The 25,202-nt window shown below is 39.4% G+C and overlaps 1 protein-coding gene across 15 annotated transcripts in view; it reads right to left on the bottom strand.

Moving 5' to 3' along the window:
* The window catches only part of LOC124063316 (neural cell adhesion molecule L1-like protein), a 48,921-nt gene extending 24,401 nt beyond the window's left edge, over positions 1-24,520 (bottom strand). For 2 of the 15 annotated variants that reach the window (XM_046396849.1, XM_046396854.1), the window contains exons 1-12: positions 24,014-24,519; positions 7,797-7,973; positions 7,117-7,225; positions 6,802-6,989; positions 6,528-6,650; positions 4,684-4,854; positions 4,087-4,198; positions 3,798-3,979; positions 3,535-3,669; positions 2,826-2,966; positions 1,357-1,468; positions 547-707 (exon numbers count right to left, since the gene is read on the bottom strand). In XM_046396849.1, coding sequence (XP_046252805.1) covers positions 547-707; positions 1,357-1,468; positions 2,826-2,966; positions 3,535-3,669; positions 3,798-3,979; positions 4,087-4,198; positions 4,684-4,854; positions 6,528-6,650; positions 6,802-6,989; positions 7,117-7,225; positions 7,797-7,878 — 1,516 coding nt within the window. In that variant the 5' untranslated portion in view covers positions 7,879-7,973; positions 24,014-24,519. Of the gene's footprint in view, positions 1-546; positions 708-1,356; positions 1,469-2,825; positions 2,967-3,534; positions 3,670-3,797; positions 3,980-4,086; positions 4,199-4,683; positions 4,855-6,527; positions 6,651-6,801; positions 6,990-7,116; positions 7,226-7,796; positions 7,974-9,918; positions 10,047-24,013 lie in introns of those variants that run through there. The other 13 variants (XM_046396840.1, XM_046396847.1, XM_046396846.1 and 10 more) reach the window with 11 other exon arrangements.
* Between the last annotated feature and the right edge of the window lie 682 nt (positions 24,521-25,202).

Genomic DNA, 25,202 nt, shown 5'->3' with positions numbered 1-25,202 from the left:
TAAGATGTAAATATTTGAAGATGAGCCATATCATTTACTTTATAAATTAGTCTTTTTCACAGCAACTGCCTATTTGATTTGTGAAATGGGCAATCAAAATGGAAACAGCTTCATATTGCTCAATAAATTTCCACGGTAATTTGCATCTATGAAGCATCCATGAAAAATATATTTACAAATACGTTCCACCACATTTTCTTTTTATAACATCAATGAAAGATTAATGTGAGGTTGAGATGCTAAGCTATGTACCAGTTTTTCATACAAGCATGTTTCAAAGAACCTAACAGAGACAGACCAATTAAATGATGTGCCAGTTACAAAAGTGTTGAATCAAGTGTGGTCATAACACATCCTCACCACACTGACTTAAAATTTAAAGGGTCAGTTCACCTGACCCTTTCCCCCACCGCTAGTCTAGCCAAGCAGATAGAAACATCTGAAAACTGTCATTTGGGTGAACTGGCCCTTTAATGAATAGCCACGTGCAGTGACTAGTACTAATCCTGCTTAAGAAAGTCAACACTAATCATGTCCCTGAGATACCTTTAACATTGAGCACAGCGGTGACAGCCAACTTGCCCTCTGTGTTTGAGGCAACACACACATATTCCCCACTGTCGTTTTTTTCTGCACTGATGATCCGCAAAGATCCGTTCTGGTGAAAACGTTCCCCCTTGATGGTTTCTTGAGTCTCAGCTTTGTGCCTAAGCAAGACATGATCATCATCAAACCAGACATCATCTTTAGTGTATTGCATATTATTTCATTTGATTCCAGTTGAAATATAACTCCTTTCTTTCCTTTGCCATTTTGAGTTACAGCATTATCCAAAACAAAGCAAGACATGGTTCGGGTGGCAGCAATATCATCTTATAGAATCATAAAAACCATGCTAATTTTGTGAAGGTCTTTGTAAAGTTAACAGTGTTTTGTCATGGACTGTCTGAGATCCTATTTCTCTTTTGTGGAACTGTATCACAGCTGCAGTGGTAGTTGAAAGGATTTAATTAGCCAAATTTCAAGGAATGGAAGAGGATTATCTCATTAAACTGACATAAGTGTCAACATTAGACTATATCATGTAGACACCTGCAGCAGTGTGGGATTAATAGCATGACTCACTGCAGTGATGCTGCATGTTTTTTGCTTCATTCTTTAGACTACAGCACAGATATCTGTGAACTGCACACAAATGACGGAATGACTGAAAGACTGAATGACTGAATAAAACCATAGTTACCTTGAATGACAGTGTGAAGGATTTCTTAACAATATATGTTCAAATGTTCTGTGTTTTCACTAATGGAAAGAATTCAACAAGACTGATACCTGTTCTCCCTGGTGATCACTTACCAAGAGGTGGTGGGTGGTGGAGAGCCGAAAACACTGCAGTTCATGATAATGTCCCCTCCTTGTACTACAGCGTACTCTTGGTAGTCCCTTGTTAGTATCAGAGGAGCCATGTCTAAGACCAAGGGGAAGGAGGGGAAATTACAGCTGCTCAAATCTCAAGTTGTTACCCATGAGAATATTTTCACAAGAAATGTGGGAAGAGGTAGAGATGATTAAAAATACAGATGAAGGTGTAAGCATCACAACCGCTTGTACTGTAACACTTTTCTTACAGAGATCATTCAAAATCCCTGATATTTCAAACAGTGCATTTAACTAAACATCCAGGAACATTAATGCAGTATGGCTTGTGGTTCCATTTGTCTAGATCAGGATTGTACATATTTTTTAAAATAATCAAATTTAACTATCAATATTGATGCTATTAACCATTTCTAACCAAGGTCAGATATGGCCATAAAGCTCAAATGATTAGTTAGTCAATAAGTCAACTGACAGAAAATTACTCTGCAACAATTTTGATAATTGATTAATTGTTCTTTTAAAGAAAAAAACACGCTAATTTGAACAACAACAACAACTGATCAGACAAAATCAGCCATCTAAATACATAAATGTGGGTTGAGAAATTTTGATGGACCTATCTGTTCTCTGAAAATGAATAAATTAGTCAAGAAAATTATGAATTAATAAATGAACTGATAATGAAAGTAACTGTCAGTTGTAGCTCTAACAACAACAGGACAAAGAGAAAAATTGCAGAATTGTTTTACAAAGTAAAGACTATCATTAATATATATTTTATAGTTTTTGGATGCTAACAAATTAATGGCTAATTAACGTGGTGAAAGGTTTGAACGGAAACTGAGTAAGTAAGTGAGTGAAAAACACAGCTATATAATGTCAGATGGGACAGAGTGCCTGAGATTTTTGTTCAAGGCAGTACATATGTAATAAGAGAGGATGTGGCTCAGGAGATTTACAATATATTCAATAATAAACAGAAGATCTTCTTAGACTCCCTCATTCATGCCAAAGCATAGTAGCTGGCAGCTTAGTACAACATGCGGGAGGAAATTGCAGAAACTCTTAGAGCAATCTGGGTGTGATTTCTTTTTACTTATAGTGGCAGAAGACCAGCCTCTACTCCTGTGAGTAAATGAAGCTACAGGAAGCATGAGACCACAAACTGACTGACAAAAGTGTTGCAAATTTGCTGTAGCCAATATAAATCCTAGGATCCATTACTTAAAGACTGCTTAAGGGAAAATGTTTCCAGTATGGATGAGCCACGAGAACATGTGCAATCACGCAAAAGAATGTTTGCAGACAGAGTGAACCATCTCAAAATCTGAAAGAACTGTGAATATTGAGCCCACACAAACTTTTCCCAGACCTTGGTGTACCAGATATAGTGGGAGCTGTGCTTAAACACTAATAACACTGCCTGTGTTTGGTGTGATACTCACTCATGACCATGATGTTAATGTTGGCCAGAAGACTGCCGTGACTGTTGGAGGCGTCGCACTGGTAGACGGCACTGTCTTCTGGTCTGGCGTTATGGAGCACCACAGTGTCATCAAGCACTCGCCTGTTGTTCTGTGGGTCATCTGACAGCAATACACAATGAAAACATTACATTAAAAAGAATTTCACAGGCTAACTAATAACTGATACAACTGATACTGTAAGCCATCAACTTCAGCTTTGGGAAATTGATACTGGAAATGATCATTTGAAAAAAGACACAAAGACATGTACTGAGGCAGAAATGTTTACAGCTGAACAGAAAATGTACCACCAAATGCAGCAAGTATACGATCTGATGATAAATTTTGAACATTCGACCTATAGAATATGCCACGATTGTTTTGATTAGGTTATGCTATTTGTTGTTATGCTATTTGTTGTTATGTTTTGGATTTTTTCAAGACGCTGTAAAACATTTTTTCCACAATTTTCTTTCAAGTACTTTATTTCAGTGTGCTTTGTGCTCTAAATTCTAAATATACACAAATCATTCCCTGTCAAGGAATCAAGCCAGTCTTGTGAGCTTTGAAGAACACCATGAAGAACAGGGTTATGTGGTTGAAGGTCTAGTGTAGCTGCTTGCTACAACGTCTTCCTGAACAGTGGCAAAACATGCATGTAAGTACACCGTGCATTATTCCCACTCACCTCTGAACAATTCTCCGTTCCTCCTCCATGTTATGTCGGGCGGTGGTTTTCCGCTGACAGAACATTTGATGTGAACATCAGACCCAATCACAGTCAGCTGGCTCTGAGGAGGCTCTGTCAGCCACATCGGCGGCTCTGGGAGATGTTAAGAAGAGCTGTGTTAGTTGAAGTCAAAACAACTGCCATCCCTGTGTCAACAGCTTTCTCTTTGAAACAAATGCACCCACAAATAGATCCATAATTAGCTGTTGTTGTTGACCTACCTTCCACTATTACATCAAAGTAATGGACAGTCTCTCCAGCAGAGTTTTTGGCTGTGCACATGTATTTTCCCCCATCCCTTTCTTCCACTGCAGATATGGTCAACACCTTTCCAAAGTTGTCAAATTTTGCCCGTCGAGGTAACTTGTCTCCCATTTTCATCCATTTTACCTTCGGAGTGGGACTACGACACAAAACAATGGCATTTTACAGGTAGTAGGTCAATATTACAATAGATTATATACAATGACAATGTGGTTTCAGTTGTGATGATACAGCATGGATACATACTATCCCTGCGGTATACACTCTAGACGCATTGTCTCTCCCTTCAGCAGCACCTTCTCTGTCTGAACACCAGAGGGCAGCAAGAGGCTGGGTTTCCTCACTGGGGGGTTTTCAGCTGCAGGGAACAAAAACAGTCTTTCTCAGTAATATGTGTAACATCAATCAAGCATTAAATCTACACACAAGCCAGGCTTTTATAACATACAGACCAACTATTTACCTGTTGACATACTGTTAAACATGTTTTGATTTATGCTCTGAAGGCTTTCATGTATATCAGTTACTGACATCACAGCTGCAGATTGACTGATTGTCAGATTTCAATGGAACTAAAACAAGCTCTCCACTATGTATAGCTAGTAATATAGCAGAGTTTGACAGAGCACAAACATGACAAGGCAAGCCCTGCTTCTTGGTATGCAGTACCGGAACATCTTAAATATAACAGTAAAAATACCTGAAAATACATGCAAATGTTGTCTTTTCACACTTCTGGAAAAAGCAAAAATGGGCTCTACTCATTTGTGTCATTTGTAGTATTTTAACAGTTCAGTTGGCTGTATTATGGCTAAAGCCACACAACTGGCTTTGTAAACCTACAGCTCTCGACCACGACAGCCATGGCAGGCTTCTGGACGATGGTGCGTATTCTGGGAAAGGCAGCAAAGCAACAGTAGTCCTGACGGCTATCATTCTGTAAGGCATTAGAGAAGTACAGGTTGCCATCAATGCCCATGGAAACCCTCTCATCCTGTTCAATGTGCTGGAGACCTGAAAAAGAAGAGATGGGCATCAATGTTATGTAATTAATTTGAACAGTTTGTGTGGCTGGTAAGAAAGTACAAATTACACAGAACCCCTTAAAATACATCCACTGGGTGCTCCAGATAAGATTAAAAGGTAAAAATCGTTTCAACTACAACCACACATATAATTACAGGTAACAAATTGCAAAAAACTGCAGCCTCATATAGATCAGTTGTTTATGGAAATGCCCTGAAGAGTTTCCTTATTTAAAGCTGATAAACTTTTGACAACACCAGCATATCTGGAAGCATATCAGCTTTACATAGAGCCATTATTTAAGTCATGGGTCAGTGACAATCAGCGCATTCAAAGTACTTAACAGGTTAATTTAAGACATGGCCTTAAGTCATTGATTGTTTTGTCAATGTTCAAGGCAAACATAAAAAAGGTATATTCAGTTCTATTTCTGTAACATGAAACCATACAATATTTTTCTGACACTGGAGTGCAGGCAGAGAGCACAACGCTCCGCAGGTAGTGAAGATTCACATCATCACAGTTTTCTTTGCTGTGTTTGTATTTTTCAGATGAGCTGTTGTACATATTAAAGTATCTTTATGATGTTCAGTGGAACGATTGTTGCAACAGTCCCTGGAAATATGAAAGAGTGAAACTGAGACTAACAGATTTCAAACAAACTTTATAACAAGAATTGCACACAAGTGTTTTCTTTCACTCTGTCCCATGCCTTTAGGCACCATCCTTCTAGGCACCTAAAAACTCATTTTTTTTTCCAAACATCAGTCAGGTGTGCTGTAGATGGTTGAGAGGCTCTCAAGGGACTGAATAGAAAATTCAGTCCCCACTGACAAAACACTTCAAACTGAACTGAAGTGACTTTTTACACAATAAATCACTTTCTTCTGCAATGTTGAGGAAAAGGGTCGTGCTATGAGGAAAACTTGCAGGCCCCAAAAGTGTAGCTTTCTTTTACTGTCACTGCTAACTTCACTGATGATCAGTGGAGGGTGGACAGCCAGAGGATGAGCGTTTTCCAAAGCACACTCTACCACCAGCTACTTCTTTTCAGCTGTGAGAAACTTCAGGAAGGTGTGACACAAACAGACCTTCACATTACACACTATCCCACTGTGGAACATAGCGGGGCTCTAGGGTACTGACATGGAAGTGAGTGAAAGGCTTCAATATGCTCTTAGCAAAGTGCTTGTGTGTCAGCATCTAAAACTCTCTGTATCCTGCATTAGGGTTAGAGTTAGGGTTAGGGTGAATATCATGAATGTTTCCTTTTAGGAGGAAAGCTCCAAAAGCGTTCAATGTTATCTCTGTTTTTCTCACCCCTGTCTAGAATGGCACAAGTGCAGCTATTGGAAATATGACAAACATGACACCTTGTACAACCTAGTTGATTGAAGCATACTGGAGCTTTTGCAATAATCTTCACTGAAACACATGAGCCAGGTGCTCCCACTACCTACAATGGTAGGTGAGTATTTGGCCTCTTCCATCTATTCATCAGGGTAACAAAAGTGAAATACAAATGAAAGCGATACAGCGACATGGAAGAACATTAACTACTTTTTGGGGGTTTTTTGGGGGGGAGGGAGGAGGTGTCGACCTACTAGCAGACGTTATCAACCATATAAATCACAAACACAAACAGTAGCTTCTTGGCTTACCGATAGACATCCAGTAGAGCTGGCGTGGGGCTACACCTTCTGGAGGGTTACAGTGCAGGGTGATTGGCTCTCCCTCCTTAACAACAAAGGGTGGACTTCCCTCCTTCGGAAACTTGGGGACACCTTACAAAAAATTTAAGAAAAAGAACAATAAAGAAAAAAGAGACATTAAACAAAATGAAAATCTTATCATGAAAACTTAAAATTTACTTTGATAAGCACTAGTCAACATTTTTAACATAACCGATGAGCTTATTTTGCAAAGGCTACTCACTGGGGACAATCAGTTCAATCTCCGCTGTCATGGCAGTTCCGAGCTTGTTGGAAGCATAGCATCGGTATTTACCCTGAAACTGGACGAGTTGCTTGTTTTGAAGCACTAAAGTGCCATCTGTATGGTCTGTTTTGTTTGTTGTGATGTGTGGAGGGATAAAGTCTTTGCCGTCTTTTGTCCATCTGTATCTGTTGAAGCAAAAGACTCAGCAGGTTTCCATCAGTTAATCTTTTATGCAAGTGATGACAGCCATGATCTTTTTTCTTATCAGTTTGTTTTGTATTTTATGACACAGACCATGCTGATATTACTTACTGTGGTGGTGGGTTGCCCCTGGCTTCACACCTGATCTTTACCGTGAAGTCAAAAGGAAGTGCGATAACGGAACCGGATGTGTGAGTTATTATGGTTGGAAGCTGCTCCACTATAACATAAAGACACATACACACAGAATGAACACAAAGGTGTTAAGCGTTAAGTTTTTCTTACAAGATTACTGTGCAAAAAAGGAAACAACGTTTTTGTCTTTTTCATTTACTGTGTCCCATTCTTCATTACTTCCCTGTAAGAAGCTGAGAAGTCAAAGTTGTTTGCTAGCAACGCTGTATAATCTGGACAAGACACTGACACTGAACTAAAATAGCACACCAGGACTTGATTGCAAAGTATTCTTAGACCTAAACAAGGAATCCTCTGCTGGAGCACTTGTGACTTAAACAATTTACTTTAAGCTGTTATGTGTTAGTCAGAATTTAAAAAAACAAAAAGCAAACATTTACACTCAGGCAGGACAGACAGCTAAAAGTATGAACACACGCTTTTGACGAATGTTCCATCACTCAGAAAAGACAGAGAAAAAGACACTGTGACCGGTTCAGTTTACATATTAAGATAAGATTTGCCTTCCATGTCAATCGATAATTGTAAATCAGTTCTTCATAATTACTGGAGATTACATACTGATTAAGTAAGAATGACATCAATGATACCCTTACCTTCCAGAGGGATATTGAGGCCCGTGGCCTGGGAGGACAAGGCCAAAAGCAGAACAAACTGCAGGGTCCCTACCAACCTCATCACCCTTTCACTGGTTGAAGGAGACAGAAGAGATCAGGAGAACGTGTTGATGCAGATGAATGGGAGTCACTTGGAATTTGTAAGACACAGGGGACCTGGAAGAGTCAGATTAAGATCAATGACTATGGTCACAAGTTGAGAATCTCAGCTGGAAAAAAAGTAGCAGTTTGGCTGATGGTGGTCCCACAGGCAAGTTGGAAATGCTGGAAACAGGCAACAACATGGCCGACTGCCAAGTGAAAGTAAAGAAAAAAACAGAAGGCAAGTACATCAATAACATCTGACAACATAAAAACACATCAAACCCACATGCAGCTGTGTTTTTCTGCGATAATTTCAATTAAAATACAGAAAAGAATGGTCTCTTTTGATAACTGAATTTCAAACATGTGCTTCAGGGTAAGAATTATGTTCTTCATGATGTTTAGCAGGTAAATGCAGACTGCCTTAAGGGCATTCAAGGAATGAATCTTAAGGCTTAGCACTCAAAGACAGAACAGTTCCAAAGGAATGTAGAGAGTATCAGCAATGAAATAAATAATTTCACATTTCACACACAATATTTTAAACCCTTAATTTCATACTTTACTCAGAGATATTCAAACTCATTATGTATCTTTGAGTTTTTATCTATAAAAAAGAAAAAATGTAAATGACTATATGGGGTCTCATTAGAATAATCTGTGCTTAACTGATGTAAAATTTCCCATTGAGGATGCTACCCATGCAAAGTCAGTTGTCCCTCATTGTTGTGATGTCGTAGCACAACACACAAGAGCTCTTGTCTGGAGATTACCCTTTGAACTATAAAGCCTGGCTGGTGGCATCGCATGGCATGTTTATAGTAAACCCGACTGGCACAAAGCTGCTGTCTGCTACGATCGCAAGATCCAAGATGGCAGACTATAAATTGGTCTAAGCCCATCAGTATTTCACGGCTTAGTTCTCACAGTGCTGAGACTGTGGCGGCAGTACTGGCGATGCCAAATGGGTTCACCCTCAAGCTAATCCTGCTATCACGAGAATGAAGGCATGGAGCTCCAGCAGTCATACAGTGCGCTGCTTAACAATGACTGAGTGCTACTCAGGGTTCTTCTAAGGACACAGGGCTGCATGAGTTGCTTCTTCTTAGTGCAAAAGGTTATGTGGTAATTGCAGCAGACTAGATACAGGATTAAGCTGCTTGAATTTAGAATCAATTAAACAAATTGAGAGATTCTCGTGGAGTATTATATGCAGTAAGTACTTTGTGATTATCTTCCACTGGGTTGAATGGTAAACAAAGCTGGTTAGATGTTTGTTTCAGTGGAGTGAAAATATATTTTCATGTTGTAATAAAGCTATAATCCTCTGTCACTTAGTGTAATGCTATTGTATACTGGATATCACACACACAGACACACAGACAGAGTTTGTATCTGAGACCACCTACAGTAATATTATACAGGCAGAGTCAATGTTGTGATTTAAATCACAGACAGAAAATCACATCAGCCCAGCAGAATCCTTGTTGGGTAGGAGGCCCAGAGTCCACCTCTGACCTGAGAGGTTTTAGCTTGAGAGCTTTTATCCAGATTTCTGCTGATCCTCGCAACACAGTAATAAACAAACAAGCAACTTTCATTCATGTACAGTAAATCCTCTGACTGGTACACACCCAGAGAACTTTTATGCTTGGCAAATTACTAAGCTTTATATGCACGTGGAGTTCTGCAAATCTTTAACAAGTCAAACAAAGCTGACACAGTCAAAGGAAAATCCTTAGAGCGTAAAATGGGGTGGAGTCCCTATGTAAACAGATAACAAAGCATTTGTTTTGGAAGCAAAGGATCTATTACCTGAACACATGGCAGATCACAGCCACAAATCCACAGGGATTGTGCCTCTTGAACCAATAGTTGGCCGGGGCACAAACAGTATGACTACTACATGACTAATTGCTGCCAATACACACTGGTTACAATCACCCCCTCCCTTTCTTTAAACTCAAACGGAGTACAAGGAACTAATAACAGAACACTTTTCATGAAGAATACTTACCGGTTTTTGAGTTATTCCACATCCTAAATCCACCTCTAGAGGCCAAAGGCAGCTGCACTACAAGTTCTCAGAAAGACTAAAAGGACAGGACCATCAAAGGATCATTCCAACAACTCTGTCTGAGCCAACATCTCTGACATGTCCTTCGTCTTCCACCTCACGTTGCTCCCCTCCTGGTGCACAGACACGCCTCCCTGCCCACCCCTCCACTCAAGCAGCTAAAGGAGCGACAGGAGACTCACTGAAGTGACATATGTCGCCAAAGCCTCTCACTTGGCAAAGAGGCTCTCTAAGCCTGTGACAATGACTGGGACAAAGCCTGCACTGCAGGGCCACTCAGTAAGCATTAAAGAATGGGTGGAGAGGAAGTACAGACATGTCTCCCACTCTCTCCCTCTTTCTCCTCCTTTTTCCTGGATCCCTCCATCCTGCCTTCCACAAACTACGCACGCCCATTTACACCCGGCTTCGTCTCAATGATTTTAATGCAATGTGTCTTAGGGCCATTGAAAAGGGAAGGGAGTCATCTTCTCTCAGAGGACTGAAGCTTTTGTGGAAGTGTATTTGTATTGCCATGCAGTGCTCCAGGGGAACTGATATATGAAGGAAGGGGAAAACATGTCTGAAATAGACATGATGTTGTTCATAGTAGGTCACTAGGATCTTCAGCAACATGACTTGGCTTTCCCTTTCCATTTCTTTCTTTCAAGGGTTTTTATTTTGCAAGCATATTTTCTTATTTGGAGATGTGTAAACATATGATTCAGTTCAATCTGTATTTCTCCAGAATCTATTCAAGTAACTTTAACAGCTATTTTGCGATCTGTAATTCTATAAATAGGCCTAACTTACAGTATATTTCAAAGAGTAAAGCAGGGATTTGTGATACAAATAACGTAACAGACACCATCCTAAGTTTGAAGAAATTTTCAGCCTGTTTCCAGATCATTTAAAAGATAATTTTCTAAGCCTAACGGAGGCATAATAACCGCACCAATTGGGTAAGCAATGTTCACATTGCCCTGCAGGATCATTCAACCAGCAGGAAAAGGTTGACAGTCACAGTCCCAATAAATTAAAGCCTGAAAATAGGTAGTGCAAGCTCCCTGCTAGATTTACCCGAGATGATCCATTCTGAAGTGACAAATGGCAGAATTATGTTTTAAAAGCTTTGGTGAGCAGTTCTGGAGGGAATCTTTTTTTTAAACTGCATTTACTATGCCTAATAAAGAAATTAAAAGAGTCTTCAAAACTGTTATTCTCTTTTTTTTACTGTCCTATTTTTTTTTTTTTTTTTTTTTTTGACAGATGACAGTGACAGATTCAGATTTGCCCACAGTTAAACCTAAATTCAGCCTCAGTGGTCATAATTACACAGTGTTATGCAGTTTTCATCACTTCAGATGGACCTTTCGCATGTGTAAGAGAGCTTGGCTTCTGTACACACAGAGAGAAAAAAGCCTTAGAAGGAAAATCTAATTGACTTGCAGACGTGAGACCCTGTGCATGCAAGATGAATGCAAATACAAAGAGAATAGCCATAGTATGGCCACACCCACACTGTCGGGTCTAAGTAAATACACAGACCCACCTGGTTGTATGTTGTGGGAACTGAGACATGCAAATTTAGTCTCAAAAAAGAAAGGAGGTCTGGTTATAACACAAGACATTAGTGCTTAAGTAAAGCAAAATCTTTTGTAATATGTATTTTATGATAACACCTGTTCACTGTTTTCTGTCAAATTAATGAACTAACTGATTAATTGAGAAAAAAAATCTCTAGATTACTTCATTATGAAAATAACTGTTACTAGCAGCCAGGGGTGGACAATAAGGTCATGAAATAATTTGACAGTCTATTGAAATCATAGACCACCATGTAAAATTGTAAACACAAAATTGTAAAACACAATATTGAATTAAAGATGGTCCTTTTTGGCACAAATTCTGCTGCAATGTTCCTAGCTGTAACTCACATTGCATTATTTACAATACATCACCCAAGAAAAGAACAATTTGAATTCATTTGTCCAATTAGCATTTTCATCTAGTTGGCAGCATGACACTATTGGTTTGTTCATGTTGCACAGATCTGTCAGCCAATGAGATTATGTGAAGTTTGACAACATTAAATATCTAATCTCTATGATCTGCCAGAAAAATTGAGTATGGACCAATTCAAAATTGATCTTATTTTACAACGGTAAGCCCTACACATTTCTAACCTCTTACTTCTTCTTTGTGTGACAAATAAGACAACTCAGTTTTAATTTTGTAGATAAAACATGCAGGCTATTAAAATATAGGCAAAACATTTATCAACTCATTCTACATTCAAAGTATCATTGTCCTAATTATGACTCAGAGGTCACTGATGACAATTAACACAAGAGAGTGCACATGATTCTGCCAAGTGTTGTCAGGGTCTCTGCTCACGACCAGTTTCATTGTGCTTGTTAAATTAACATGAATGCTAAAACAAACAGGAGCAAAACTCATTTGTGAATTCCAACTTGACGTCTCCACCAACATCTTAATTCCATGTGGTGAGTGGCTGAAAAGGTTGCCCTGCCCCGTGCCTTTGTCATGATGCATTTCTTCCCAACAGTCCTTGCCTCTGGTGCTTTCTGATAATTACACGTCTTCGTTCCTGTGAAGCTCACACATACTTAGTAATTACAAAATGCCCTCCAAACAAACTTAGGAAAATCTTGACATACTACAATGTGGGAAGCCTGAGGTAAAATAATTGTAAAAATTATATGTGCATGTGTGTAATGAGTACAATCAATGCAAAGGCCACCCAGACACACCTAAGTATGTATTGTAAATCTATTGCAAGAGCAGCTAAGGTCGCGATCCATTCATGATTCCATTACATTCTCAACCACTGTTTGAAAGTATAATAAAATAAAGATTCCAGTGAGCGTTAACCCATGCAACACTTCATGTAGAGACAAGTAGCTATACAACTGCTCACACAAAAGGAACACATTGCAACAAGCATTGCTGTCAACAATAACAATGACAGCAATGACGGAGGAGGGTTTCAGACTTCCATAAGCATGTGCTGGCACTGACGGAGAGGAAGTCTGACGGAGAGAAATCCTTCAGACAAAATTTGTTCAAGAAGAAATACAAGAATAATTTTGCAAACAAAACCTTTCACCTTTCTACTTTGTTTTAGCAAAGCACACAAGTCAATTTAAACTTGATGGCAAGCTACTTAAGATTCAGGATGTTAAACACAAAAGCGATAGTGAAGGATGTGTGATTAAGCAAATATCCTGGCTGCTACCGAAAACCTTGCATGCCTGTACACTGTTGAGTCATGCAGTGAAAACTATTACAACTGATTCCCAGGCAATATCGTTATTATTATTAGTTTCACATTTGTTTTGAACTTTGTTTTTATTATGATCTACAGAGTTAGTGATACAAGAGCAAAACCTAAAAACCGCATGCAAAATTCTAGTGGCTTTGAGGAATGTGCCTCTGAACCTGTAAATAGTTTCTGTGTGTATCACTGGCACTGGTGCAACTTATATGGTTGTCATCTGGTTTATTATTTGTTGGCATATGAGTCACACACAACTGTCTGTGTGACTAATACTTGGAGTACTTGAATACTTGGACATTTGTAGCTAATGACATCTTTTTATCGGCAATTTGTTATTTAAACTTCCTCTTTAACAATAGATGATTTCTGTCTATCTGTAGACAACATTTCATTTAATTGTGTGTGCAGGTGAGGAAACAACTGATGTACTGAACTGGACAAACTACACATTAAGAACAAAGAAAGCCTTACAGTCTTACATTTGGATTTTCTCCATTCCAGTGAGTAGAGAAAATGAATGCTGTTGGACTGTCAGATTGTTTGAAGAATTCTCAAAACAAGGCTTAACAGCCTACAGCTACACCAACATTTTAAGCTAGTTACGGCCATAAAATAACAACTTGTCTTACCTCCAAGATCAACGAGTCTTTTCCTCATCACTTGTTGGTGCAGTAACGTGTGCCTTGCCTGTTTCAGTCTTTCAAGCATTTCAACAAGCTAGTAATCACGAAAGTCTGGAATTCACACAAACAGCTCTCTGACACACATCAAACGCATCCACATAAAAACCTGTGCTTCCAGTATTATGTAAAGAGGCAGGAGCCCTACACTTTTACATTGTGTATAACAGGTTTAAAGCAATAACATGTAGCGGCTTTAAGCCTGTAAAGGCTCCGTAAAGCATTTGCACGTGACATGTTAGAGGTTAAAAATGTAAGCATTTGAATACTTCTATAATTTATTTGAAATTCCACTAGCATGTGATTTATTTGGTTTACACTCTTTGCCCGTGATCTATCATTACAGCAGGTTTGGTTTGAAAATTTCAAGACTAAACAATACTACTTTTAAACACCATTTATATCAGAATGGTGGGCTCAATAGTCCATCCTTTAATGTAGTTTTGCATAGCACATATGTTGTGAGGACATCTGTGGAGGTGTGTTGTGCAATTAAGTGCAGGAAAGCTTTAAGTGATTCCTGCATGTGCACGCAGTGCTTTGTGAAATCTCATTTGAAGAGCAGCCTCTGTAAACACAATCTAGCCTAGCACGCAAACAGTTGGCACGCTATAACAACCCTGAGTTCCTCATAATAAAAAAACATCTTAAGATCTTAAGGTCGGGCATTCCCCAAACAGAGATTCTACCCTCTTCTAACTCTTTTAGCTTTTATGCTGAAAACAAAGAAGAGTGAGATGATGACAAAGATTAGTAAAATACTACAAAAAACTGAATTTTCAATTTAAAAAAAAAAAAATACATTAAGTCTTTTGAATGAGACAAGCTAGAAAACAACATGAGTCATTACAGAAACATGTCCCAAGCAGATGTGAAGAGTGACAGCTTGGCATTCAGGGGCTTAATCAGTTTGCCAAAGCTGCCAGGACAGGCAGTGACAGTGTGGAGACAAGCAGTCACACTCAACTTCCTGCCTATATACAGAGGCCATGAGAAGACCTCTTCACACCTTCCTTCACCCTGACACATTGCTCATCACTGTTGCAGCGAGGCAGATAAGGGAGTAGTGTTGTGCTGTACGGCCTGAACTAAGCTGGTAATTACTTTATGGCATAATCTTGAAGGCCTAAAGTGGTATTTAGTTGGCTTGGTAAAGTCTTTTTTAAGAAATTAGACAAATGGAAGAAATCCTACTTCAAAAGTTTGACTTAAAAAATAAATATTTTGTGGGATTATAGTGTTGTGTTATATGTTAATGTTACTGAAAATGCAAGTTCCATAGTGGGTTCCAGTTCTGTATTTTGACTTTCGGTGTATGTGTGTGTGTGTGTGAGGTTGGTTTATACGTATCATGTCAATAAATTTATTTTAACAATGATTTCTATATGTTTAGTTGTCCAGGGCAGAGAACCTATAAACATAGTGTTGGCACAATGTGCGCGTCTATTTATGTGCAGGATTAGGCCCAATGACACGAGACACTAGAAGATCAGTTTCATTTTCTCCTGAAGATTTGAAATGTTGAGGAATCTGTGCCAAATGATTTGCAACGTACAAGTTTTCTCATTCTTCATTCACTTTAACAAAGTGGCTTGTGGTAGGTCTCCTTTGCTCCTGTATTTCAGGTTGTGTGTGAGTATGTAAAAAGATTCTTATGCATTCATTAAAAAAGTAAACCACTCTCCAAACTGCTCTCCAACTATTGATTTAGCTATAAGAATATATAACAATCACCAACAGCACATGTAAAACTAGTACAAATTCTTATGTCTATAAGAAGTGGCAGTAAATTTTCTCCCTTTACAGTGAACACACCGTCTGAAACACATAACCCTTCTCATCTAACTGCTCTACTCATTGGTGGGAGGGAAAGAAATAAGAGACAACAAGAGCCACCTATGCCGTTGCTGAGGCTTCCATGTACTTGGTGATAAATCATGATAAATGCCATTTTATGATGTTTAGAAATAACAGTGCAGTCTTTTGGAATAGAACTCGTCTCCTAAGTTCTCAGACCCAGAGATTTATGAAGCCTCACCTCGAGGTGAGACCTGCCTGGTCTTGCAGCATGCACACACTATTGTGAACACTCTCACTCTCCTTGTGTCCTGTCCCACCCTTCCCTTTAAACACCAAAAAACATAGTCTGTGGATGCTGTTAGTCACTCTTGGGGAGGCTAAAAGAAAAAGAAGAAAGAAAACAGTGATTTTCTTGTCTTTCATCAAACTTGCTTGCACCTGCAGCCTCATTTCTTCTGAAACAAGACACAAAAGGATGAGGTGTAATACGTCTACCTTAACATTTGTCTGGATGAACAAAGCCTGAGCCAGGACAATCCCATAAGCATGTGTGACATTAAGAGGCATCATGCATAATCTGTGCAGATTCAACTATTAAACACATTTTAATCACTGGCAGATGGAGCAGTAATAATACACAGTCAGAGGCATAACAGCATTTTACAAAAAACCCAAACAAAGTATCGATATTTCTGAACAGTTCTTAATGGAATGAAGAGGGATAATCATGTTGAACAAGTGTTGACAGCTAGTTGCTGAAAGTCTCTACATTAACCACATGAGAGAAAGAAATCAGAAGTGGCAATTTATCTGGCATCTGCTATATTTACAAAATCATCACACTTTGGAGGAACTCATCAGAAATAAATTACTCAACGCCTACTCATGATGAGTTGGCAATCAGTGAGTTCTGAAGCATCTGCTGTAACATGTCAAGGGACTAAGGCTCATGGGTCACGTCAAAGCTATTTCTCGAACATCATTACATGTGCAGCAAGCACTGAAAAGGGCTCACACACATAATCAATCAGATAAGTGGGACCTTTCTTTTGAAAATTGAAGTGATTCAAATCCAACCTTTTATACTATAATATGTGATAAAGAAAATTCAAGAATCACATTATCTCCGTCAATAAGAACAGTCAACTAAAAAACACAAGCAGAGTCATCCTAATAGAAGAATGAATCTGCTACTATTACAGCAATAAAGAAAGCTGGAGCATTTCATGAGCCATTTCTGGAGACTGACTAATTCCTATTACAGCTTGTTTTAACCATGTTTGCCCGTAATCTGTTACATCAATGCTACGGTTCAGAGCCAACAGCTCTTGAGGAGAATCATCAACTTCTAAATTACTCTCATTACAGAGAACATAAGAGTTGTACCTTGCATTGCCCTGTGTGAGTGATAGCCTCGCTGCTGTCGGCCCATGACAGGGGTACCCCTGTGAAAGTGTAAGGATCTTGCTTCATTAGCATTTTTGGAACACCATGAATGAAAGTGTTTGTTCTGGTCTGTGTGCCCCCAATTGAAAGGGTCCATTAAAAAGTGTTTTGATGGTTCCACTGTGTTCAGTCGGAAGTTTGGGAGCTGGTGTACGGAGAAAAGTGCCAGAGCAGATAAAAAAAATGTTCGGAAGGGCATTGGCCCAGATCAATCTGTATGCAGATGATACACTGGTTGACATCTTGCAGCGTGAGAACAGGTGGGCCATATAATAAATGACAACATCAATCAGACTAATACAGTTTTCAACACAGATGCTCAACATGTTGGCAGGCTGTGATTAAACTCAGGGTATCTGGTCACATGTGCCAAGTATCAACTGAAACCTGTTTCCTGTAAGTCAAAGATTGCAACACCCCCTCTGGCAATCGTAAAAAAAACAACTTTATTTTGTCACATAAAAGTACATCTAGATGTAAGGAGGATACTTGGTTACTACAACACCACAGTAAACCCTAACAATAAAAAACCAAACTTCAAAGCAAAATCCAGTCATCAAAAGCTTCCAAAAAAAAATGGTGAAGGTTAAGTGTTTCCCCTCAATAATAAGTGATAAATTGACACCAAAACGCTCTCCTCCTTTTTCATGTAGCAGGAATCACAACAGCTGAGCATTCAGCCAACAAGCCTGTTGCAAAGTATTTGGCCGTTCTTTATCCACTGTCTTCCACAAAACAGTGGAGGACAGTGGGAAAGAAGAACCACATTGATCCCATGACTGATTTGTAAGAGTGCATTATTACCATCATATCATGGTCACAGAAAAAGCCACCTTGAAGTTCAGTTAACATACCTTAAACACAGGTTAGTGACATGGGTTAACTGTTTTGCCAGAATTATGTTCGCCATGTCCTTGTCCTCCCATGCAATTTAAACAGACTCCAGGAGCCAATTAAAAACAAAAGAAAAGTATTGTCCGGGGCCAACACCAGGGTATATTAAGGAAACCAATCCCCCAAAATAAACTATTTTGTGCTTTGATGTGAAGAATCTTCTCACGAGAAAGTCAGATCAACAAAAATAAAATAAGAAATAAGCATTTCAGACAAACAGGGAGATGCATGCTGATTGGCCTGAACCTTTACATGTGCTAATGGAAATGCAGAGGCATATCAACAAAGGTAGAATTGCATCCTACCACATACGGGTTCACGTGTAAGATTACTGCAAGCGCAGTTGTGACCCTGAGAAAGCATGAAAATTAGGAAGAGCAATAGAGACAAAAACAGACAGAGCAAAAAGGGGGAGGAAGAAAATTTCTGGGGTGATATCTACGGCACAGGAGAGAGAAATCCATGGGCGTTCATTAGCATATGAATCAAATTCCAGCAGCAGGAAAAGACAGACTTTCAGTTCAGAGCCTGTTGTTAGAAATACCAGCAGTAGATGAGCTTGGAGGGCAAGGGTCAAAGTTAATCCTCCCATGGTGTGTTACAAAAGTAGATTTAAGGATTTTAGTAGCCTGGCTAAAATATGATAAAGATAAAACAACATATATTACCATGACACACTGTAGGAATTCAAACAAGCCTGTACAACATTTGCACAACACGCTCACAACAGGGGTGAAACTCTGAGCATTAAAAAGGCTTCCTCTAATAAATATAAAAGTGAGATAATATTTTCAACTTATGTATTAATGAAATCACATTTCATGGGGAAGTACTCTGCTCTTTAGTTTCATGATTCAAGTGGACCTGCAAAAGGTTAGTCAATCAAAGAGAAGTTGATTGACTGAAAATTAATCAGCAAACATCAAATGGTTTCAGCCAAAAACATTTGCTCTTTTCAACCTTTAAAATGAGAGTGGTTTATCCTTTTATTTGTCACACAACAAGCTGAGTATGAGTATGAGTATGTTTTTGTTTTTTTGATCTGATTTTGAAGACATCTGACATTTTTCTGATAGATGTATTTCTACTAAAGTAAAGGATCTAATTACTATTTAAAATCTTTTCAGCCTACTATTAGTGGCATTGGGGGAAGTGCTGTGGTCATGTAGATCATCGCAGCCTTAAAGCAGGGGAACATGTATGAACATGAAAACCATGTGTCATGTCCAAATTAGTTAAACACGGAAAACCTCTTATCATTATATTACCACACACGTGTGCCTCCTGTTGATTGTGTCTATCTAAAGTTTCCCCATCTCTACAGGTTCCAGGACCAAAACAAAATAGGGTTTGCAATGATCCACAGACAAATCCACAGGAGGTAACCACATGCAGAGAGGATGTTTACTTCATAGTCTGGCTGCTTGGACAGCCTGTCACTGGCAACATAGCAATGTGCTGTACATGTCACAACTTATTTCGGTATTTCTGTCTCAAAGTGGGCGTTTGCCAAAAAAGAGGGGTCTTAACAGTAAGGGCACTGTTCAAAAGCAGAAGTCCAGATGAATGCTGTGAAGAGCATTTCAAGTGCCAGCAAACCATGTTCCTCACTTGCTAGGAGGAATGCAGTCTATTGTTGAATGAACTTGTGCAAAAGCTCCTAAAAGTGCAGCACGGGGGGTGGAGAGAGACTGAGGACATCATACGTGACCACCCTCGAAGCCAGATCATCTCGCTCCTACTGTGCTCACCAGAGATACTTCAGTTGCTTCAATTCAGACTGGGGTGCAAAGTTATTTGTGCCCCCTGTGTGAGGCGTTTATTTCACCAAACAGTTGTTGGCTGGAGCGGTCATGACCTTTGATCCTGGTTGTTAGGAACTGCCAGAGCTGAGAGGCAGAAAGCCATAGCACCATGGTAACAAGATTGCCGGTATCTATGATGGAAAGCTTTACTGGGAATTTTAGAGAAATTTTCACAGGATACAGGCTCAGTTCCTTGATGGACAAAAGCATGATGCTAATAAATCTGTCAACAAATGTAAAAAGGCAGACAAGATAGACAAGCTGAGGACATAATCGGTCTCTGACAGTGACTCCTCTATTTTAATCCACAGTGTTGACAGTGGTGAGTTCTTGTGTCAGTGACTCCTGTAAATATTTCACGAGCATTCCAAATGTGGACGGGCTGTCCTCGGAGTACAGCAATAAATTCCCTCATCTAATACACACATCAGTGCTCAAACTGCTAAGTTTCTCTTTCATGGCCATCTTCTGATCAAAGCCAACCAAGCATCATTAAATTATTGAGTGAGAAGTGGGGAATGGATTCCTCCATGACCTTTTATGGCACAGAAGCAGGGAGTTACTGCACAAAGTAATACTCACAGCAGGAAAGACCATGGGAACGACACAGCAGAAGAACCTGCCATTCTTTATCAAACATAAAACTTCTTTCAATTATTTCTGTCCATTAGTTTTATATAGGAAGCTTTGAGCAGATGATGGATGGCACTGTAATACTGAAGACTGGATCTAATACAAAAATATGCTATTAGGCCAATTTTGATATAAACATGCTAAGATCAGATGTGACACTGTTTCTGACAGCTGTTATCTTCTCAAGTGCAGAGACTGCTAAATTTATTCATGTATGCAGCATTCTCAGATTATCTTCTTAAACAGTACTTAAACAGTTAATCCACATGGATGCTTTCTCTGAGTCTATTGAAATGTAAAGTATGTGATTAATGTGCTTCTCCAGAAAAGGAAACATGATCACGTTTTTTTTTTTTTTTCAAATTCATTCCTAGCGTCAGAAGTAACAGATTTTGCCATCTACTTTAAAGCACTCTTCACATTTTGCTGGCCAGGACCAATTTCTTTAATTGATTGTAGTAACAAGAATGGTTTGTCTCATTCAAAATGTATTCATTTGCACTCAGTTGTTATTTCTACTGCATTTGGTGATCTTTCCACATGAAATAATTTAGCATTTTATGCTTGTTTTACCACCTTTATATTTCGCAGGGATGATAAACCTTTAACTGCTTTACATTAAGCAGTGGCATAAGTGGCAGTCTGATGTTATGAGCTGATGTTTGTCTGTATGGTATAAAGCAGGGCTGGGCAATTAATGCCGACAGACGCAGATACATGTGTTCACGCATGAATAATAAAAACGCCAGGCTTTTCAAAATAAAAGCAACACGGTTGTATTGCATGCACAGCATAAATACTACGGGCTGGACAGGGATGCGGGCCGTAAAATGCCCAAGTCTGGTATAAGGTGTAGTAATGCTTCCTTTTCTTTCTAATTCAGGGGGTTCCCAACCACGAATGTCTTGTCAATAAGGCTCCAACACAGAGATTGATTCTTCTGGGTCTCAGAATTGGACAACAACAAATGCACTCATTTAACCATCTGATATCCCTCCAGAAGTGACAGAAGAGCAAAGTTATTTGCAATCTAAACAGTTTATTCTACCACTGAAGGAGATTATTTGGTTATGTTATAGTCTTTCATGTAGTGGCTGCATGTTGATAGCATAATGTTGTTGATTATGAGTGACTTGCATGGCGTTTTACTCTTCCCAGCGCATCACTGATTAAGTGGCTGAGAAACTCACCCCCTGCCTGGTAAGGCTCTTAGCTGCTCCTAATGGAAAACAATGAGCTGCTCAGATGCTGACAGCAGCTAAACAGACTCTTTTCTGTCACGGCAGCATTTCAAACCAATTCAAGTATAATACAGACTTGAATAACAGAATGTTGCATGCAATATTTCATACTACAGGATTAATTTAATATTTAATAAAATGCCAAGTTTTTGAAGTGTTTTTGTCAGTTCACTACCAAGAACTGTAAGGCAGAGTGAATAAACTCATCCAACAAGCTCCACTTATACAATTACAGAGATTGCTAAGAGGCTATTAAGTCTTCTTTTTCTCTTTTAGGCAGACTGAATAGGTGGAGACAGGATGCCTGGCATGTGGCAACACATGCTGGATATACCTGTTTCAGGATGACAGTGTGGACAACCTGGCATCCTTTTTCAATCAGGTCCTCTCATTGTTTCCACTATGGAGCTATTTGTCTTGAAAAAGTTTTTATTTTCATCTCATAATGTCAAAGCATTATGACATTTACAGCGTGAATCCACTGTCAGCTTGTATTCAGGCGCTTGTCTCATAAGAAGTGCACTCAGACAAACCACTCACCATCTGACATTTTGAATTTATCATCCTTCCTCTGCCTCTAATAAACCAGAAAATGTCGGTGAGCCACGGATTCTGAAGGTCCAATCCATTTTTTTTGGAGAACACTGTAGTTAAACACAACTAGCATGATGCAGTGTTTCCCAGAAAGAAAAAAAGATTTAAAATTTTTCACTGAAAAAGGCAGTGGCAGAAATGTCTGTGTTTAAAAGGATGGAAAATGAACTTGTTATTTTTATCACTGAACTGTCATTTATAAGCAAAAGCGACAATCATTTTCATAACTGATTAATCTGCTGATTTCTTTCTTGACTAATCATTTAATCTTGTAATAATGAAAAATGTCCATTACAGTTTTGCAGAAAACATGGTAATGTCTTCATGTTTTGTTTTATCCTAACAACCATCCAAAACACGAAGATGCTCAGTTTACAATCACATGAACAAAGGAAATCAAGAAATCTTCACATTTAAGAAGCTCAACCGAAACCATTAAAAGAAAGAATCTAAGAGCAAGAGAGAGAGAGAGAGAGAGAGAGAGAGAGAGAGGCAGAGACCACGCCTGAATGAACACATAACTGGATGTTTATCAAAGTTTAAATTAAAAGCTGACCTGTTTCTCATGTAACAACGTGTTGTACTGTAAATGAGTTTATTGAAAGCTCGGTCCAAACAAAACCACAGGGATCCCAGGATTCCCCAATTACCACATTTCAGTCAAGTTGGGTCACACAAAGAGGGAGACTCGACCCATTTCACTACATGACAAAGTTGCAGAGGCTTGAATAGGTCGGCTGGACAGGACAAAGCGTGGCCAGTGCACAGAGCAACTCAACCAGTAGCACTTCTCATCAATCTCTGAGCGATCAGACAGAGAGATGTGATCTAGAAGCCATTTGTACTCAAGGAATTCTGACTGAGGACTGAGGAAGAAAATCAGTGGACGAGGGAGTTTAGCATGACTGTACAGCAAAACTAACTTGTAAACCTGAGAATCTTTAATAGTCATAAAAATCCAAAACATCTGCAGTGAGAACCATAACTCTAATTAACACCGTACACAAGTCTGGGGGAGGAAAAGCACAGACGTTGCTCAGTATGAGGGACAGGAATTAGACAGAACATCTCAACTGTAATCCACACAGCTTGCTACAAGAATGGAAAGTAGTACAAAGTTACTGAGAGATACACTCACTACAAACCATGGGTCACCAACTCCAACAAACACTGACTGAGGGTCATTGTGCTGGTGACAAAATAAGAAGGTAAATGTAAAACACATGAAAGCTATTGTAGATTGTTATTAAACAAAGCTGTGACATCACATGTTCATGGGAAAATGTTTTGCACAGTTTTATGTACTATTGCCTACTGTCAGAATGAAAAAACAACATGTAGGCCTACATAAAGATGTCTGCAGAGGGAGGAGAGAAACAGCACCATGATAAAAATCCAAACTTTTGATTTTGACTTTTTGATTTCATTGCTTTGTCTCTGAGCACAGTGATCGCTTAGCTCACAGGTAAAGTCTTTACCTGTGAAATGCCCCTGATTTCATCTCTAAGTAGGCGTTTTAATTGTTACAAGTTCTGACTTTATGCTGACATCCAGACATATCACAACATGCCTCTCCTGGCGAAGCTGAATGTCTTTCTCTGTCACAAACCTGGACAAAATAACATTAAGTTGCCTAAACGCACGTTTTGTTGCATAACTCACCCATAAGCCAAGTGATGACCAGTCCAACACTGCCGAGGTCTCTGCAGGAGAAGCTCGTCGGCTCCAAAACTAAAGTTACGACAACTTTTAGTCCGCGATATGAGTGAATGCTGAGGGAGTGACAAACCTCACAACTCCCGTAGGGTTACTTTGCGACAAGTCAAGTGCGTCTACGTCTTTACCTCAGACGGCCGACGTGTGAATCTCTTTGACTGGCAGCCAAAAACTGCGCAGTCAACAACTGCAACTGTGACTCAAGCCTCCACAAGGTCGTTTCTCTATTTTGGAAGCACAGGGGTCAGAGGACACGCAGTAACTCCGAAGACGGTCCGCATGGAATTACTGCTGTCATGTAGGCTACTATAACCAGCAAGGACGCATAGGCTTTTAGTAAAACATGTGCGTGTACCAAACGTGGGCAAATATTTTATCTCGCGCGTGTGTGTGTATGCGCGTGTCAAACGTCAATCAAGGGAAGGGCGCGAGGGCGACGTAACGTCTTTTTTTTAAAACGATTCAGGGAGTAGCATACCTGTGGATAGTGCTGCTTAAAAGACACAGTTGTTATGTGTGATTTCAAAGCACACTCGATATCCCATCCATCCAAAACAGGCAACCATATATGCACACCTACGTAGCCTATTAACCCATTGTGCATGTTTTTGGGATTGTGGGAAGAAGCCAGTGTATCCGGACAGTAAACAGAGAAGGGGAGACCGGGAGTCGAACCTGGCAACCGCTCGCTATAAAACGGCAGTGCGAACCACTGCACCACCGTGCCGTAATCAGGCGTATAATGGCCCTTCTCACATGGTATCCAAAGAGGATAAATGGCTTAAATAAATGGATTTTTCTCTCTAATTCGTAGGTGATACAGCTGAAGAATAGCTTATGATTTCAATGGGCAAGTGCTACTTTAAAATATACTTCTCATGCTCACTCAGAAGGAGGAAGCAGCTGAAAAAGTTTGTTTTCCGACGGACACACCTATCTGAGTTCACTTACATTCCCACTCCAGTCCTGTCGGTTCATGGGTGAACAAATACGATCAACACCAAGCAAGAATGAAAAAAATGTGTTGTTTTTACCTGCCAAGGGTTGAAACATTCCGTCACATTAAGTGTTTGTTCAAGTCTCTGATGAAATGTGAAGTGCAGGCAGGTGGGGAGAGAGAGTGTGCATATTGTTG

The sequence above is a fragment of the Scatophagus argus genome, chromosome 8, assembly GCF_020382885.2.
Source record: "Scatophagus argus isolate fScaArg1 chromosome 8, fScaArg1.pri, whole genome shotgun sequence".
Taxonomy (NCBI): Eukaryota; Metazoa; Chordata; class Actinopteri; family Scatophagidae; genus Scatophagus; species Scatophagus argus.
This window is presented reverse-complemented; position numbering and strand designations above follow the sequence as displayed.